General features: G+C 41.8%; 1 protein-coding gene across 1 annotated transcript in view; it reads right to left on the reverse strand.

Moving 5' to 3' along the window:
• The window catches only part of SCN10A (sodium voltage-gated channel alpha subunit 10), an 87,909-nt gene that overhangs the window by 53,548 nt on the left and 13,924 nt on the right, over positions 1-20,437 (reverse strand). Inside the window, exons 6-10 of the mRNA XM_072650705.1 lie at positions 19,337-19,540; positions 15,739-15,802; positions 8,614-8,755; positions 5,904-6,101; positions 5,293-5,448 (exon numbers count right to left, since the gene is read on the reverse strand). Coding sequence (XP_072506806.1) covers positions 5,293-5,448; positions 5,904-6,101; positions 8,614-8,755; positions 15,739-15,802; positions 19,337-19,540 — 764 coding nt within the window. The remainder of the gene's footprint in view (positions 1-5,292; positions 5,449-5,903; positions 6,102-8,613; positions 8,756-15,738; positions 15,803-19,336; positions 19,541-20,437) is intronic.

Genomic DNA, 20,437 nt, shown 5'->3' on the forward strand with positions numbered 1-20,437 from the left:
TAAGATAAAAGTTTGTAAAGAATTTTGAAAACTTTAAAACATTATACTGATTCCCGTCATTGTTAATGACAAACTATTGACCCACTTCTACCTTAACTGGCCATAACACATTCAAGTCCTATATAAAGACAAAAAGAAAACAATTTTAATGGAAAGAACAGAAAAATTAAATAATTGGAAACTTATCTAATGGACACAGGTAGGTCATGCCTATATGATTAAGGATGAAAATACTACTTGGATGAATTTGTTGCTGTGATAGGTTCTAATGCCAATACCAGTGGGCTATTTCATAGAACTAGATAAAAGGCTGGTATTACCCAAAGTAATCAATGGACAGAAACACCAAGGCAGTGTACATAGGAGGGAAGAAGGAAGAAGACTTAAACCACCAGATCTCATCTGCTAAATGGATAGTTATCAGAACTCTTCTGGAGATGGACTAAAAAAATCTACAAATCAATGGATCAGAATGTTCTAGAAATAGAGCCTTGGTCACTAGAGCCTCTAGCACTGAACAGTTCAGGATTAAATAATGCTGAGGCAAGGAATCATTATTCAATAAAACCTGTTAGGGAAATTGGAGACATCGTGTAGAAATGGGATTAGATTAACAATGAGTTATGCATAAGGGATCAGCAGGTTTTAAAAAAAACATATTATTAGACAGTTAGAAGAAAATGGAATAATATGTGCAGCATGAGCATGGGGAGGAGGGAAATTCTTATTTCTTCAAATAACAGAAGAAATTATAGGACACAAAAGGGATGGATTTGCCGATATAAAAATAGAGTTTTTGTGCCACAAAAAAACAATGCATTTAGAAAAAAAGGAAAAAAAAGGACTGGGAAAAATTGTTGGTACAAACATTTCCACCAATAACTTGTCATGCAGAATCTATTAGGAAGTGACACACACTTAAAAGTGGATCATCTACTCTTCAATGGATAACAATAACAACCAGGACCATGGCTAGGGCTTCTATGGCCCTTGAAAATTTGCACAGCACTTTACATGTTATCTCATTTTAAATGCCAGAGGTCAAAAGATAAGGGTGACTAAGTCTCCAAAGAGGAAACAAATTATCAGTAAAAAAAAACTGTTCAAACCGCTAGTAATCAGGGAACTGCAAATGAAAATAGATCTGAGATGCCACTTTCTGCCCAGTGAACTGGCAATGGCAATTTAAAATGGTGAGATTCAATGTTGGTGGGGTGGTGGGGTAGTAGGCATGATGCCACATTGCTGGCAGAGCTATTGGAAAGTAATGAATTATGCAATGAGTTACAAAAGCATTCATATCCTTTGACACAATGATTTCACTACTAGAATAAAGAAGCTAATGATGGTATTGACAATGGGAGAAAGTGAGGCATCACAAATATTCATAGAAGTTTTACTAATAAATAACAAAACAAGCAACCAACCTACCAGCCAATATCTGCAGCTAGAACAACACCCTAGAAACATCTTGTGTTCCCAGTGATTAAGGAGTGATGGAATAAATGATGGGCCATGGATGTATTTGAACATGTCTTTGCCATAAGCAAAGACAGATGTGAAGAACCATGGGAAGATTATATAAAGTAATAAACTTTGGAGTCAGAGGACCTGTGTTCAAATCCCACCTCTGAAACTTTCTCTCTGAATGACTTTGGGCAAGTGACTTCTTTCCAGGCTTGTTTTTCCTCCTCCATAAAATAAGGGCGTTGACCTAGTAGACATCTGTGGTCTCCTGCAGCTCTAAACGTATGGTGTGCAAGAAGGGACAATTGGATGTTAAGGTAACAATAGAAAGACACAGTATTACAGAAGAAATAACAATAATAAAAAAGTGTTAACAAGAAATAAATAAGAAATTTAAAAACACTAGGAACCAAGAGGTTAGGAAGGGGACTTAAAAACAATTTTTAAAAATTATCTCATTAAAGCTAACACATATTTTTAGAAAAACTGAGAATGATAAAGGTTTTATTTTTACAAATTTAAGTTTATGTTGTGTTGTTGGCAATGGTCCACTAACTTAGAATATCAAATAAACAACGTGTAGAAACTTCAGAGGGTCCATCATGGTGGCATCATAGAGAAGGTCCTGGTCTGGGAATTGGGAGATCTGAGTTCTAGTCTTACCTAATCCTTACCTCTCCTAAACAGATGACCCTTCTGGAGGCTTTAACATCTACAAACCACTTTATGAACACTTGATCTCCACCTCACCCTGTTGGTCAGATCAAGTGAAGCCTTACATTGCTAAAGAAACTAATAAGTGTTAGAGGCAGGATTTGAACCCAGCACCAGCCACTTCATCTCTCTGAGAGAGAGCTGAACTACAGTAAGTGTCCTTAACATTTTTTTATGGGTCCTGGTTTTCTTGAATAGACTGGTGAAACCTGTGAACCCCTTCTCAGAAGAATGTTTGTAAACACATAAAATAGAAGACAGAAGAAAAAGGAAACTGCTAACAGTGAAATCCAGTCATCCAAATATTCTTAAAAATCCACAGTTCATAGACCCCAGGTTAGGAGCACCCAGACTAGATGAACTCTCACAAATCTTTTAGCTTTCTGAGTCTATGAGTCTAAGAATCTGAAGGGTCAAAGAGGGACAAAGCCACGAATAGAGGCATGGAGACTAGTTTCTGTGAACAGAGGATGGCAGAATGGGGAGGACCAAGGCCAGAAAGAAGAGAACTGGAAATGGGTCAGGGGAGGGGAGGATGGAAGGGTGTTGAAGAACTCGTTTGCTATCTTGCTATGTCTGAGGCTGCTCTCCATATCTACTGGAGAAATAACTAAAGGAAACCAGCCCAAATGAAAGGCAATGAGATGGTGGTCAGACTTAAGGAATCTTGACCTGCACAAATTGCTTAATTCAACTCCATCCAGCCCAACAAACACGTATGAAGGTGTTGAAATCTACCTAAGGTAAAGAAAGGAGTCCAGTGAGTGGGCTGGGCTTCTTCATAGCGCCAGACACCCTTCAACTCCAGAACTGCATAGTGTCAGAGGCTGAAGGAATCTCAGATTCTCAAGTCCAGCCACCACATCTTAGATAGGAAACAATTTTTACCCAGTACTTGCTATGCAAGGAGGGAAAATAGTGGAGTCTCTCTCCCCCCATGCCCAGTTTGTGACATGCTTCTCAAGTTCTGAGCTCTTCAAACCTGAGACAGAACCCTTGAACGTAGTAGGGAGAGGGCTGTTCAGGGGCTGACTTGTTTCCCTGGTTACACTTGCATAGGATAATTTAAACATCTATCCAGTTTCTACTATCTAACAGAGAGCTAAGTGTCTATTGAATGCCCATGAAAGTTCGCTAAATGATTTCAATTGCCTGGAAAGTTCCATGTTAATCTGTCTCCTTGACTCCCAGCTCCATGCATGGAGGCCTCTGAGTCTGCATCTGCTAAGTAACAGACAAGGGCTTTATCATATTATGAGCTTCTAGAATTCCTCAGGGAAATAGCCTTAGAACTTCATTAATGTTTTCCTCAAGTTGTTGAAAGGAAGAGCTCCAATCTAATTGGATGGATGAAATATGTAGTCCCTTCCATTTAGTGTCATTTCCCCTCAGATCAGCCATGGAGGAGAATTGATGACTTCTAGTAGTCTATATGCCGCATCCTCCCTATCCCTTCCAAGTAACCCCCTTGGGTTTGTGAGGATTTTACTAGTCAATGTCCTATTCCCACTCTATTTTTAAGTTCAACTATATCCCAGCTTGAAGAATATGCAGTCTGGTTTCAACCTGATTTTTCAAATTTGGTTTTCCATTGCTTCCCTTATGCCCTCTAGATTCTGTTGTCTGAATTCATCATTCCATCTCCAGCTTCTGTCCATTTGCTTGTCATCCATCCTGCTTGGAATGCACTCACTCCTCACCTCCTCCTCTCCCTCCTCCACTCCCAGTATCCTTACCTTCCTCCTAGGCTTAGCTAACATATCGTTTCTTGTAGAAGCCTTCTCTAATCCCCCTATCTCTCTCACCTTGCATCAGGTTATACTGCCTTATCTATGATCCTGCTGAACCTTTCCTACCTCCCTTCAGTAGAATGTGAGTTCCTTGTGGATAGGGACTGGGATTTGTGCCTTTGCTTGTTTTGCCTTTGTATCTTCAGCACTTAGGAAGGAAGGAGGGACAGGGGGAAGGAAGGAAGGAAGGAAACAAGTATTTATTAATTACCTACTATGTGCTAGGCACTGTGCTGAGCATTTTTAAAAAATATCTTCTTGGCTGATCTTCACAACTATCCTGGAAAGTAGGTGCTGGTTTTATCCCCATGTTACAGATGAGCAAATAGAGGTAAAGTTTTTTACGCAGGATTACAAAGCCAGTAAGTGTCTGAGGCTGTATTAGAACTCAGGTCTTCCTGACTCTAGGTCCAGCACTCTATCCACTATAGCACCACCTAGCTTTCTCTTAGCACAATACCTAGTACCTAGTAGGTGGTTCATAAATACTTGTTGAATTGAATTCCCTCAGGAGGCAATGGGTCTCCTTTCCCTAGAGGGATTCTAGCACAGGTGAATAAGTGCCTTCAATGGGCATGCGCAGAGCAGCATCTGATTCAGACATGCAATAATTTGTGTGGGGAGTGGGGAAGGAGGAACATGTGCAGAATTCTGCAAGGGCTGGGGGTGGCCAGGTGCCAATGGGGAAGTATTTGGGGAATATGAATGGGACAGGGCTGGCCAAGGGATGTGGAGAAATAGGCTCAGAGGGGAATTGGGTGTCCCTCGGGAAGCACAAAATTCTAAGGTCGCTTCCTCATACTGGGGATAGCAGCAGCTTCCCACCCTGCTCTGTGAAGTCTCCATCCCACCTACCCAGCCCCTTCTCCTTCAAGCATTCAACTTATAGAGTCCTGAGGCTATTTTAATCTTGTCTTTGAATCTCCAAAATGAGCAGAGTCCTGCAATTAGTAAGTGCTTAATAAGAGATTACAGAACTGAATTGCATCGCACTGAATTGAATCAACAGATTGGAATGGAATGGAGAGAAATTTCTTTGGTCCAGGAGACACTGGAGATTCCTCATAGGACCAGCTAGAACAGTGTCTGGCACATTGTAGGTCCTTAATCAATGCCTTTTGACTGACTGACATCCATTTTTTCCTGGTCTAAATCAACACGATCCTCTCCCCACATATATCCCTAGGGAAGGCTATGTTTGAATGGATCTTGAGGATCACTAGTAACCCAGTCACCCAAACCAACAACCTGAAAAGGAGATCTGGAATAACGTCTTACTAGAGGCAACAACAAAGTCATCAATATTCAGGTGAACTTTTACCGTCTTCCGCTGGCGGTGGGAGCCGGCGTCCTCTATGGAATCATCAGACTTCTTCAGATTCATCTTGTTTCTTCTTTCTTTGGCATTTTTGGAGGCTAGAGGTGACATTTCAAAGGAAAGAAGTGAGCTTGTGTCAATCCCCATAGCCGCCAGGACCTGCAAAGAAAGGACATGGAGACGCTGGACCCAGAGGGCACCCAGGTCAATTTCAAGCGTCATCGTGAAATGCTTAGGGACCATAGCACGTTTACGTCCTGGGTTACTCTGCTCAGAAAATTATGTATTGGGAAAATAAGGTTGTTAGCAAAGGCAAGTGAAGAGTGGAAATAGTCAACACTCACTAGAACCTAGAGGAGCAAATTTCAGAAATTTTAGAAGTGGTAGCAATCTCAGAAGCCTTTCAGTCAGAGCCAGACCTGAATAAGAAAGGAAGGAAGGGAGGAAGGAAGGAAGGGAGGGAGGGAGGGAGAAAGGAAGGGAGGGAGGGAGGGAGAAAGAGAGATGGAGGAAGGTGAAAGGGAGAAAGGAAGGAAGGGAGGAAGGAAGGAAGGGAAGAAGGAAGGAAAGATGGTGGAAAGAGTGAAGGAGGAAGGGAGGGATGACTTACTAACCTCCTGTTCTTTCCTGAGCATCTCAAGGGCCTCCTGAAACTTCTTTTCCTTTGCTTCTATTTCAGCCTTTGTGGTTTCATTCTGCTCTTCGTAAGCCATGGTCACAACTGCCAGGATCAGATTGACTAGATAGAAGGATCCCAGAAAAATGACGAGCACAAAAAAGAGCATGTAGATTTTCCCAGATGCTCTCAAGGTCTGTCAAAGAAAGATAGAGAATTAGCCAGCTGCCCCCAGGTCCCCCAGAGTCTCTCCCTAAGTCTTAGGTCTATGAATGCTCTTGCATACTTGAATTAAGGAGGCATGTTTTGCAGGGGCCACCCCGTTCATAATATAACAAGAATCTTAGCTGTCTTTTCTCTATCAACTTATGGCCAAGCCTGTGTGAGAGTCAAGGTAAATTCAACTCCATCCTGGACCAGGAGCTTGGGCTGCCAGGGAGGGAACAGCCAATCATTGCCATCCAAAGGAAGCTAGGGCCAATGGGATGGAGGCAGACTGACCCTACCCAGGGCACTACCCTCGGGAACACTGGCACTAAGGAATCTCAGCAAAGGAATGAGAAGAGCCATGTCTGTAAGCATGGTGGTGGCTCCCACAGACCTGGCAGGGTCTGACTTGTCAGTCCTTCCTTGAGGTCCCTGGAGATCTTTTATATCTCTCAGTTCAGCCTTGTAATTTCATCAGTCAGTCCTGGTGTGGAATCTACCAATCCTTAAAGCCTTGGACAATTACTAGAGCACTACAAGCTTAAGAGTTTTGCCCAGTATGTGTCAAAGGCAGGATCTGATTCCAAACTTAGTTCTCTCTCCATTTGCCTTGCTCCCTCTCCAAGGCCAGCTAACAACTGAGGGCTGAGCAACAAACTTGTCACCCAATTCCGTCAATGCAGAAAGGGCCCAGTGTCCTAATGAACAGGAAAAAGACATCAGCTGTTCCTTACAGTAAATCCTCTTCTGGGGCTGTCTGCTCGAGGTTTTCTCTCCAGGAGTGGTCTGGGTAGAAACTGGTCTGGGGAGGGTCAAACTATGAGAGAAGCTAAGTTTGGCTTTGGGAACCTCTCAATCCTTCTCCCTCTGGATACCAAGGGTACTCACATTGCTCTGTGTCTGTGTGGGCCCTTATTGTGGTAGCCCACAAAAGCCTGCCTTCCAGTGTGCCAGAGCACATTGACCCAGACTTCCCTCTCACCCATCAAAGTCAAAGCCAGCTTTCATTTTTACTGTTGGAAAGGGTCTAACAAACTAATTGAAACTAAGGTATTAACAGTTGGTACAAAGAAATGCATGCTGAACTTGGGGGCATGAACCCTGAGTCTGATCCTTCTCTGTAGAGGATTTGAGTGGCTCTACCACTTATTAAGTGTGTGACCTTGGGCCAATCACTTCATGTTATGGCCTCATTTTCCTCATCTGTAAAATGGGGGAGTTGGACCAGATGACTTCTGAGGTCCTTTCCAGTTGAGAAACTATGTCCCTATGACACCTTAATCCATCACAAGGGAACTGACTTTTGAAGAGGGAACAACACTCTAATCCAGCTGCCAACATCGGGCCTGGTACTTTGTAAGCACCTAATAAATGTTTGTTGAATATCAAATGAATGGTGGAACTTTAGATGTGGGATGTTGGCTGGTGCCCTGCAAGATACCACCTACTCACAGTCACAATGCCCATCTTCTATATAAAAATGCCAGGGTCAGTCTTGACCCTGATTCTTGATACTTTTAAAGCCTCCCTTCTGCCTGCAAATATCTTTTTTACTTTTTTTAGTTGACTCTTATCTACAATTGTCCCATCCAATAACCCAACACTTCCTAGTTTTGTGACCTGGGCAAGTCACTGGGCCTCAGTTTCCTTATATGTAAAATGGAGCTAATAACACTGGGTTTTAGAGAGAAAAGTGTTTTATAACCCTTAAGCTGCTAATGATGCATGGGATTTTCTTATTGTTACTCTAATTATAGAATGCTGTAAGCCTCCCCCAATAGGGTAAAATTGTACATAACTTAAAGATGGATTAACTGGAGGTCCCAAAATACTTTATTAGGCATTAAGCTAAGTCAGCACACCGTTAACTGAATAATAATAAATAGCACATATATACTACTTTGAGGTTTGCCAGCTGCTTTATAGATGTCATCTCACTGATTCTCACAAACCCTGGAGGTGTGTGGGTAGATGTTATTATTTCCTCTTTTTGACAGACAAGGAAACTGAGGCTGAGAGACTTGTCCATGACTGTACTGCCAGTAAATGTCTGAGGTAGGATTTGAACTCAGATCTTCCTGAATCTGAGTCTAGTACTCTCTCTGCTATGCTACCTAGCTCATTAGCATCCTAGATCTAGAACTAAGAGACTTTTGAGGTCATCTAGTCTGACTTTCTCTGAAGCTTGTGGAAAGGGAGTAACCTGCCCAGACACACAGGTAATAAATATCAGAGACAGGAATTGAATGCAGATCTCAAGTCAGTGTTCAGGATTCCTTTTTATACCACTTATGTGGGGCATTCTTTCCCCGGATGATCAATTTGTTTTCCATTCTGGAGATTGGATTATAAAGTACAGTCACTGAAGGGAAGAAAAAGCAAAGACCACTTGCTGCCTGATGCTCATCTTAACTTGCTAGAATTCTCATGAAGCCAAACCTCTCCACTTAAGCATGTAAAAGAATCAGAGACTGGAGAGTCTGCAAGGCCCAGGGAGAGACCTGCTGGTAGAGCCGCTCCCAGTAATCCTGTGTCATCAGGCGGAACAGGGCCAGGAAAGCCCAGCCAAAGGAGTCGAAACTGGTGTAGTTAAAATCGGGATTTTCTCCTATCTTTAGGCAGAAGTAGCCTTCGGGACAGCTCCTGTGGGCAACAACAGGACAGAAGGTGAGAGTGGGAGGACCTTGTGCAGAGCCAGCATCAGGACAAGGTTGCATCTAAAGAGAGCTTTCCCACTGGCCCTCTCCCTGAGGCAATGTCCATACTCATTGTACCTTTCCCAGGCTGTGCCTGCATCTTTGATTCATGCCCCATGCTTACTTGTGGTGCTGACAATGCTTAATGATGGCTCTGACGATTGTACCTGGAGTACCTTCAGCAGCTAGGAACAACAACTTTTGGCTCCTAGTCTGCAGGAATAATTTGTTGAAACAAAAAGCTACTAGAGGATAGCAAACTCCTTTACTCTTCCTTGTTCCCCATATAGTGACTACTTCCCCACCCCCCACCCCCCCTCCATGCTATTGCTTGCCTCAGGGGCGAAAATTCCTAGCTATAGCTCTGGCCTGGTGGGTTTGAAGTTCTTAATTTTTTTCACTGAGGTCACTGCCCCAAGCAAGGTTGAGGGAAAAGTAATTTGCCATGAACCTTGAACTTGTCTCTTGTCAAACCTAGGACTGGTGCCACACTCTTCCCTTGTCTCTGGGCTCAGGAACATGAGCCACCAAGAACCAGCTCATAAAGTCCTTTCTGCCAGTTTCATCAGGTTAAAACCAAATAGGAATTAGAATAATGCTTATATAGTGCTTTCAATTTTGCAGAGTGCTTTCCATTCATTATCCTATTTCAGCCTTTCATAGAATTTTGTCCTGTGCATTTGGGACTACACGTGGTAGACATCCTCACTATTAAGATGAGGGAGCTGAGGTTCAGAGAGGTTGGCTGACTTGCCCATGGTCACATAACCAATACATATCAGACACAGGATCTGAATCCAGATCTTCTCAACTCCAGGTGCAGAATTCTCTTCACTACAGCACCTCCCTAGTGCCAAGGAGCACCTCAGGGACATCTTTCCTTGCAGTGAAAAGCAGGGCAAGCATCAGCTGACTTGACTTCTCTTGGCCCTTCTGTTTAATCAGAAATTTATATTCTGCTTTCACTTGAGACGATGCTGACGTAGTCATTAACAGCCTGAAGTGGCTTTTGCTCATCTGTATCTAAAGGAACAGACTTTTAAAGGTAGCAAGGCATGGTGTAGGGCAGACTCCAGACTTGGTTTAAAATTTTGCCTCGTGCATATTGGCTGTATCACCCTAGGCAAGTCATCTTCCCTTCAGTATCCCAGGCAAATCTCTACTGAAAGAATAAATTACAGAGGATTTGCTGACCTCCATCAGTTTGGGAAGTTTCCCTCCTCCAAAGAAATAATAGCTTTAGATCCCTTATCTGCCCCTCCCACCCCAACTCTGCAACCAATCTGACTGTCTTTTTACTCCTTTGGTTCCAGACCAGGTTCATTTCTCATCACTTATCATGGCAGACATAGGCTTCTTAAGCTTTGCCTCTTCCCCTTCAGGTAATTCCCAATTCTTGTCTATCCTGTCCAGTTACTACTTTCTGACTCCATCCCCAGAGATGAGAACAACCTGCATCCCAGTCCAAGGCTCCTCCCTCACTCCAGGAAAGTCTGTTGCTTATTGATAGTAGCTGCCTATTTATGAAATGGGGAAGTTACTACCTGTAACACATCTTCAAAGGTCTTTTGTGAGGCTCAAATAAGATCAGGGTGGCAAAGCATTTTGTAACCCCTATGTGTCAGGTCTTATTATTAAAAGGAGATTTGTTCATTTTTGAAAATCCACAGAGAGAAAGGGGCTAAAAATTTGAGTAAAATTGAAGCCAAGAACTTGGGCTTCCACCAAAGTTCATACAATTCTTCCCCCAAACCCAGAGATACGATGGCTATAGACCATCCTTCAAACCAGAGTTTGAGTCAGCCAAAGCAAAGGAAATGTCACTGTTTCCACCTCATAGAGCATGGAATTACTTTCAACCAGGGTTTCAAGGTAATACTGAAGTGTTTCATGTGCTACATATGTGTGATTCTGGCTTGGTGGGTAGAATGCTGACTGTGATGGGATGCACAAGGGATGGAGTTTGTACAAGAACTTTGGAAGAGAAGAAACACTCTTCTTTATTTCTTCTCTAAGAAATACACACATAATTCCAGGATCTCTTCAAAGAGAGACATGTGGAAAGAGAAAGAAAGATTTTGAATGTAGCCAACACTCAGGGGAATCTGGTTCCTCAACCAAAGCTACTTCTTATTTTTTGTGATACACTCAGCATTCTCTTCACCACTCTGAAGTCATGTGTACAAAGTAGGCAAAATTTTCCAGACTTGGCTTGAAACTTGGGTTACAAAAGAAACAGTGGAAATGCAGACGGTCTGACAGTCTCCTCACAAAGATGGCAGAGGCCCAAGAATGCTTAGCTAAGGTGACAGAAAGAGTCTCTCCTACTGATTCCCCAGGACAATCCTGTCAGTAATATTCCAAACCTTTTCCTTCCTCCCTTTGACTTCAGTCTCACTACCTTAAAAAGCTAGGTAGAAGTGGAGCCAAGATGATGGAGTAAAAGCAGGGACTTGCTACAACTCTTCCCCCAAACCCAGTCAAATACCTGTAAAAAATGACTCTGAACAAATTCTGGAGCTGCAGAACCCACAGAATGATGGAGTGAAGTAAACCTGTAGCCCAAGACAGCCTGGAAAGTCTATGGGAAGCATCTATCAGCCTGAGATGGAAGCAGAGCACAGTACAGCATGGGCCATGCTGGCACAGACTGGACCTGAGCAAGTCTCAGGGGTGCTGAATTACTGGCACATGTGGTGGTTCCCAGAACTCACGATGCCAAAACCCCAAGGACAAGTTGGAAGGTCCGTGGAAAAAACTGTGGGACCTGTGTGAGAGAGTAGAGTGGTCCAGCCCCAAGGTGGCAGAGTGGGTAGAGGAGGAGCCTCTGGCAGCAGCAGCAGGGGCAGTGGCAGGTGGAGTGCTAAGCCCACAGATTGTGGGGGAATTCAGCACCAGACAGTACACCCCCCATGCTCACTAGAAGCAGAGAACTACCTTGAAAAAGAGCTCAAAAGTCAAGTAAATGACTGGAGAAATGAGCAAAAACTGGAAAAAGAATCAGACTATAGAATCTTACTTTGGTGACAAGAAAGACTAAAATATACAAATAGAAAACAACAAAGTCAAAGCTCCTCCATCCAAAGCCTGCAAGAAAAATGTGAATTGGTCTCAGGCCATCGAAGAGCTCAAAAAGGATTTTGAAAAGAGAAGTAGAGCAAAAGTTGAGAAGAGAAATGAGAGCAATGCAAGAAAATCATGAAACACGAGTCAACTACTTGCTAAAGGGGGCCAAAAATGCTGAAGAAAATAACACCTTAAAAAATAGATGAACCCAAATAACAAAAGAGATCCAAAAAGCCAATGAGGGGAAGAGTGCCTTAAAAAACAGAATTGACCAGATGAAAAAGGAAGTCCAAAAACTCCCTGAAGAAAATAAGTTCTTAAAGATTAGAATGGAGAAGAGGAAAGCTAATGACTTTATGAAAACTTAAGAGATTATAAAACAAAAATAAAAGAATGAAAAATAGCAGACAATGTGAAATATTTCATTGGAAAAACAATTGACCTGGAAAATAGATCCAGGAAAGACAGTTTAAAAATTATTGGACTACCTGAAAACCATGATAAAAAAAACAGCCTATACATCATCTTTCAAGAAATTATCAAGAAAAACTGTCCTGATATTCTAGAACCAGAGGGTAACATAGATATTGAAAGAATCCACCTATTGCCTCCAGAAAGAGATCCCCAAAGAAAAACTCCTAGAAATGTTATAACCAAATTCCAGAGCTCCCAGATCAAGGAGAAAATATTGCAAGCAGGCAGAAAAAAACAATTTGAGGATGGTGGAAACACAATTAGCATAACACAAGATCTAGCAGCTTCTACATTAAGGGATCAAAGTGCTTGGAATATGATATTTCAGAAGTCCTGGGATCTAGGATTAAAATCAAGATTCACCTACCCAGTAAAACTGAGTATAATACTTCAAGGGGAAAGTGATCATATGATGAAATAGAGGACTTGCAAACATCCTTGATGAAAAGACCAGGGCTGGATAGAAAATTTGACTTTCAAACACAAGAATCAAGAATAGTATGAAAAGGTAAACAGGAAAGAGAAATCATAAGGAACTTACTAAAGTTGAACTGTTTACATTCCTACATAAAAAGCTAATATTTGTAACTCCTGAGACTTTTCTCAGTATTAGGGTAGTTGGAGGCGTGTGTGTGTGTGTGTGTGTGTGTGTGTGTGTGTGTGTGTGTGTGCATGGCAAAAGAGATATGCACACTATATATATGTGTGTGTGTGTATGTATATATGTATATATATAGAAAGAGAGGGAGAGAGAAAGAGAGCACACAGGGTGAGCTGAATATGAAGAGATGATACCTAAAAAAATAAAATTAAGGAGTGAGAGAGGAATATATTGGGAGAAGGACAAAGGAAGAAATAGAATAGTGTAAATTATTTCTCACATAAAGGAGGGAAGAAAAAGCTTTCTCAATAGAGAGGAAGGGAGGAGGTAAGAGGGAAAGAGTGAATGTTACTCTCATCAGATTTGGTTTAAGGAAGGAGTAACATGCACACTGAATTTGGTATGAAAGTCTATCTTACACTACAGGAAAATAGAAGGGAAGGGGATAAGTGGGAGTATAGAAGGGAGGGCAAATGAAAGGAGGGGGTAATTAGAAGTAAACACTTTTTGAGGAGGGACAGGATTGAAAGAGAGAATAGAATAAATGGGGGCAGGATAGGATGGAAGGAAATATAGTGAGTCTTCCACAACATGACTGTTATGAAAGTGCTTTTCATGACTGCACATGTATAATCTGTGTCGAATTGCTTGCCTTCTCAATGGGGATGGGTGGGGAGGGAGGAAGATGGCAAAGTTGGAACTCAAAGTTTTAAAAATGAGTGTTAAAATTGTTTTTACATGCAGCTGGGGAATAAGACACATAGGCAATGGGGTATAGAAATCTATCTTGCCCTACAAGAAAATAGAAGGGAAGGGGATAAGAGAAGGGAGAGATATGATAGAAGGGAGGACAGATTGAGGGAAGGGGTAATCCGAATGCACACTGTCTTGGAGTGGGTAGAGGGGAGACATGGGAAGAAAATTTGGAACTGTAAATCTTGTGGAAGTGAATATTGAAAACTAAAAGTAAATAAATTAACCAATAAAAATGAATATTAAAAAAGAACTATGTAAATGGTAGCTGTTATTGTTGGTAGTAACAATGTTGGTTTCAAAGAAATTACTTTAATCTTCTTGATTGCGCAGATCCAAGATCTCAGGTCACAGTCTGCAGTCCCTGTAAAAGACACTAGGATGGCAGTGTAGAAGCCCTGTCTCTACCCACCTGGCGCTACTGCAGCCTTAGTTTTGTGTATTTGTCAGCAGCCACACCCTCAGGCTTCAGTACTGTATTTTAACTAGGGAAAAACCTTGTTTTATTCTACATTCTCCCCTTTCCAGTAAAGAATTTATAGTTCTAGCCAATTACTTGAGGCATACTTGAATATATATTTTAAGCAGCCTAAATGAATACATAACAGAACTCCAGGTACTTATCCCAACTCTGAAGTAGCATGCATGAGCATACACATACTACGTTACATTCATACCAGAACTGCATCCAGTTCACATTAGTGCATACAACTAACAGATTACATACCACGTAACCAACAGCACATATTACAACATAGAATACATTAAACTAAGGACAGAAATCTCAGTGCAATACACACAGGGGTATGCCAGTAAATGTTTAACAATCAGCTCTCTAAAAATGTGTGTAAAAACACTTTTCATTTTAATCTGCTTTATTAAAACTTTCTCCATCACTTCTTAAGTCTAGACCATCAGCAAAATAATCAGTCAAGCTCTGATTTGTAGTATTTGCTTGTTTATGAGGTGAATGCTCACACTGAAAATTTAATGATCATCTCTTGCAAGCTCGTACAAGGTGACTCTGGCATACCCTTGGATACAGCATCCAGCATCACATAACAAAGTTGTATGCAGTGATTGAAAACAGAAATATGCTACAAGTAAGAGTCCACATATAACATTGGCTACTAGTATATCTGGTAAGGAAACATAACCCAGAAGTAAAAATATATTGCATAGCAACAATCTAGGGATATCCAGGCTAGGCACTGGACCTGGGATTTTGGAGATATGGGGAAGTCCCAGGTGAAAAAACTCCCTCTACTGATCATGGCTGACCCCTTCTATATACCTTCTATCGTCTTAGAGAGTTGTGTATAGGCACTGAAAGTGATTTTCCCAGACTCCTAAAGACCCTGTGCATTGTGGGTGGAACTGAAACCCAAACCTTCCTGGTGCCAAGGCCAGCTCTCTAATCACTATGTCATGTTTTTCTTTGCATAACGAATAATTAAGGCGCATAAAACATGTGTTAGCATATATTGAAGTCACTCATGAAGCCTATTATGCACAGTCCAATAATGGACACTGGTTGGTTGCATGGGTACTTACTTCTCCCATTTCCAAAAAAACATCATCTGTAAGTTTGGTCATATATTACAAGCTGACCACTGATACTATGACTTTAAGTCATTGTATAGCTCATTGTACTGTGAGCTAGTAGATGACCCAGAGTGCCTGGCACAATCCTCAGCCTTCCTGGCCTGCAATCTCCATCCTGAGCTGGTGGATGGCTCAGGATGACCATGGATGTCTCCAGGCTGTATGGGTTCCTTCTGTTCTATAACTATCTCCATAAATGGAGTATTAGGTCAGAAAAGGCAGCCTGTAAGTTCAGCCTTCCCTCCTCTCCCCACCTCTTTTTGCCCAAGTCTTAGCTCTCCCCTTAGACAATAAGCTCATAGAGAACAAGACCAAATCCGTAGTCATCTCTGTGTCTCCTGCGTCCTTGGCTCAGGCCCTTGCACATAGCAGAGGTTCAAGACCTTTGTTTGAATGAACAAAAAGTACATTGCTATAGAACATGTACTCACCCAGCTTCAGAGCCATTTCCACAGAGTAGATAATCCATTGTGTCAGACCTGCGTTTAAAGTAATCTAAACAACATGGAAAGGAAGGAAATCAGGCCTTCAGGAAACTTCCGTACCCTCCCCCACTGACCATTTAAGAGTCAAGGAATCCAGATTCTCCAGGGAATCCTTGGGAGTGAACTGGATGGTACATCAAAATGGCTATTATAAATAATGCATCACTATTATAAATAATCAATCAAAAAATGTGGTTTTTGTTTGCATAGAGCCATCAAACTGAGATATATGTAAAGTACTTTGCCAACCTTGAAGTATAATTGTTGCTATTAGTGCAAAATGTTCAGGGTATATGACATTAGCAACTTTGTGTAATGCAAAGAGGGCTCAGTTTGGAGTCAGGAAAGACCTGAGTTCAAATCCTGGCTCTGACACTAATGGAATGATCGTAGACAAGACATTTAATCTCTCCAAGTCTCAATTTTGTCATCTGAAAAATGGGGACAAAAGCACTGTGTACCTTATTAGGTTGTTCTGAGGAACATGAATGATAAATTTCAAAACACTCTAGAAATGAGTTATTAGTATCATTACACATTTGGAATTCACTCAAGAGTGACAATAAAGGTATTAGCAGGTGTGTTTGGATGGGCTCAAGGCCAGAGGCACAAAAGCGGAGTTGGTGTCTGGGAACCTCAAATTGCCCAGAGAAAGTAGAAGTGGGCAGCAGAAAGCTGAGATCTGTGGATTTGTACAAAGAGATCAGATATCTAAGTTTGTTTGAATTACCACCAAATGGGAGAACATGTATAACACTTCATAAACTTCATGCTTATACACTATGCAGAAGCCGTCCAAGGTTTGTACAATTCACATCAGAGGCCTGGTGGTCTCAGGAACTGTCCAAGGTAGGTTTAGTGGGAGACCTGCATTTTGCTGCTTGTCCACTGTGAAATGGTGTCAATTGCTTTGGAAATGACCATGTCTAGGTTAAGTAGATGATAAAGTAATGGGAAGGGGCTTAGGCGACTCATCTACAGCTTAAGACCTGTAATATTTTTTGAAGATATGACACTAGCCCCAAATAGGCTTCCTCTAGTCCCTTAGGAGTGAAAATACAAAGTTGGAGCCTGAGATTCTCTTTCATCTTCACCTCTGGCTTTCCAGGGTTTCCTTAAGTCCCAGGTAAAATTTCACCATCTACAAGAGGCCTTTCCTAACTTAATGTTAGTGCCTACCAATTTTACTGATTACCTCCAATTTATCCTATTCATATCTTGAGGGTACCTACTGTTTTGAAGTTTGTCTCCTGACTGTCTTTTGCCTTTCTTTGTACTCCTGTATATAATACAGAACATGGCACAGAAAGGGAGTTTAATAAATGCTTAGTGAGTGACTGGAAATCCTCTGAGTCTTTTACCAGCTGGTTTTTCTCTTTTCTCCTTTTCTGTCCAGGACTTTTCACATCTTCTCACCCACCTCAAATTCTTTGCACACCTTGACACCTGACTTTTACTTGATATGTTAACTATAAGCTCCTTGAGGGCAAGGACCATTCCCCAGGTCTAGCCAAGTACCAGGCACATAGCAGGTACTTTGAATAAATCAATGAATGAGTGGAAATGCACACATGAAGTATTTTCTATGTGTGAACACTTTATAAATGTTTGGTGACGGAACCTGTCTTGTTCATCCTCACCAGCTTCCCTGTGAAATGTAAGCTCTCTATCCTGAGCTTCCTAGATCTCTATTATTTCACAGTCTCATCCCTACCCTCTGCCCTCCCCACCCCTGATCATTAGGCCCTGTCATGCCATTGGCAGGCTTCCCAGTCTTGTTTGATGTATTGGAAAAGGGCCCCTATTATTGGGTTTGGACTTGAGGATGAATTTCCATCAAGGCACCAGCTCACATATGCACCACCAACCAAGAATTAATTATTCCTTATGAAAATAATCTATGTATAACCAACTCACCACCAACCCTCAAAAATAATCACCAATATTAAGTGAAAATAAGGTCTAGCATTGCTCAGTCTATTTAACTACTGGTTCCCAGGCAGGCTGGGTTACATGTTGAGGATGAAGGTCCCTTCCAGCTTGGACATTCCAAGAGTGTCTAAGTCTATGCATTTGGCCAGTACAGAACTTTCTAACTCAACAGACTGGAGACTGAGATTTTTTAATCTCAGTTTTACTAAAATGTTATGCATGTCCCTCATGAAGCAAACCAACCCTGAAACTTTCAACTTCTCATTACACTGATCTGTTTACACAGTATGATTTCCCTTCCCCCAGTTGAATGTAAGATCTTGAAGAGTGGACACCATTTTGTATCTGTCTTTGTATCCTCAGCATCTAGCACAGCACCCAGTTTATAGTTAGTACTTCATTTCAATCTAACTAGTTTTTATTACACCCAGACTATGTGACAAGAAACTATGTTAGGCACCAGGCATACAAAGATAAGAACCCAACAATTCCTGGTTGCAAGGAATTTCCATTCTATGGGATATTTGTTGAATGGACGAAGGAAAAAATGAATGAAACAGAACAGAAACCAAACTTGGCCTTTGATTCTCTTACTTATCCACTTGATTGTCAGGGTCTGGTTGCTGGAAGCAGACACTGTAGAGTCCTGGACTTAAGTCTCTTGGTTTAAAGCCCTGCTGTGCTTGAGACTTTGGGTAGCTGATTCATATCTCTGGCCTCAGTTTCTCTGTGTGTGAAATGAGGGGGCTGTACTTGATCTCTTCTAGACTGCTGCATTTAGAGATCTTGTAAGATGAGCAAAAGGGGAGGGATGTGAGCCAAGAGGAGTCAAAGAGAGGGGGTGCTATCTGATTATTTCAACAGTTACTTCCTAGAGAGCAAAAGGCCATTTTCAAAATTTATTCAATTTAAGAAGTGCAACTTCACTTGTCTCAATGTTCCACATTCCTCCCATTGCCATTTACCTTACATTCCTGACAGTCATCACAGACAATGAGAAAGAAAGTCCTTACAGCAAGTTCCTGTGTTCTTTGGGAGCATCTTTATTATAGGGTCATAAAATGTAAGACGTAGAAGAGACCTCAGAGATTATTTAGTCTATGTCCCCCAATGCTCATTTTACAGAAGGAAATACTGAGGCCAGGAGAGATGTAATAATATGTCTTAGGGTAGGACCATATTTAAGAATTTGAAGCCCTGGAGAAAGGGGAAGGGATGAGTAGGAGTTCACCTGAAACATGGCCATGATGGTAGGTGAGGAGGTAGGGAGAACTGTACCAGGATAAACCAGGCATTTTCTATACTGCTAAAGCACTTGTCACTACATGAGAAGGCTGAAGATATAACCTCTCTAGGAAAGAAATTCCCTATGTGACAACATTGTAAGTTTCCTATAAATTTTGGCAAACTCGGCCAGTGCCTCAGTTGTCTTACCCTAGTTATGGTTCTGCCTATGCAGTGGTTTTTCCATCCCATTTTTAGGCCTTACTGATGAGACCAGCGTAGTGTTTTAGCAATGCCACAGGCAATCTTGTACTGATTTTTTAACTGTAAAACAAAACACAAAGGGGCTTTCAAAAATACATGGCAGATTTACCAGAGTCATTTTTGCAGAAATCCCACGTCTTATTTTCACCATAGGGATCACTGGTCACATTAAAGAATGTGCAGTTCTTAGTGCATTTGTGCTTGAGATTCCCCTTAAAGAGCTGCAGTGCCACAAGGGCAAAGACGCTGAGGCAGAATACTGTCAGCACCATCACATCCGCCAGTTTCTTCACGGAGTGGATCAGGGCACCCACGATGACTTTTAAACCTAGAGACATCAAGGAGCAACACCTTAGAGGACTCGGAGCAGAAAGAAAGCCCAAACCTTTCTTTCAACATGGAAATTGTATGATGTGCTTCCAATGCTGTAACTAAGGTGGGATAACTGGGATGATTCCTCAGGTAACTGACATTTAGAGCGTGCTACCAGCACTTCCTCCTTCTGCAGGGACACAAGGAAACACAGCACATGAAGACAGAGAATAGTCAGAGAAAATAAGAAGATACCAGGTGTCGTACTCTTAGAGGCTATGCTCCAGGCCACCCTGGGGCAGCATCTCACATTTCAGTGTCTCACCTTGGCCCTGGGGTCCCTCACCCTCCTGATTCTTCTTGCTGTTTGCTCCAAGCACATTTTGAGACATAAGTCCCAAGTACCAACATGGCTCATTATGGGTATGCATGTACTTCATACAATTATCTGAACAATATTAACCCCTTGTGTTTCTGGTCCAAGGCCAGGAGGGGTGTTTGTGAACAGATGATCCCATTTCTTTCATTTCTACTCTCCAAATAACCTCAATCAATCAATTGATCAATCAGCAAACCTCTGTTTGGGTCCCATCATGGGCCTCCTTCTTCATTGTCAAAACAAGAATTGATTTGTGTAAGACCTCAGCATGTACAGCAGGTAGCAGAGAACATCCATCTATAGCAAAAGATTGGTATTTATTCATTTTTTCCTTTCAATGAACTTAATCACCCTCTGCTGATGAGAGAAACAGTATGGCCCAGAACCCTGAGTTAGAAGCTAGTAACTCTGGCCACTTACCAACTGCCTGGCCTTGGACAAATAACTCATCTGGGAAATGAAATACTTGAACCTGCTCAGTGGTTCTTAACCTGGAGTCTACAAATTTGTCTTCTTATTTAAAAATTTTTCATA

This window comes from Notamacropus eugenii, chromosome 3 (assembly GCF_028372415.1).
Source record: "Notamacropus eugenii isolate mMacEug1 chromosome 3, mMacEug1.pri_v2, whole genome shotgun sequence".
NCBI classification, from domain to species: Eukaryota; Metazoa; Chordata; class Mammalia; order Diprotodontia; family Macropodidae; genus Notamacropus; species Notamacropus eugenii.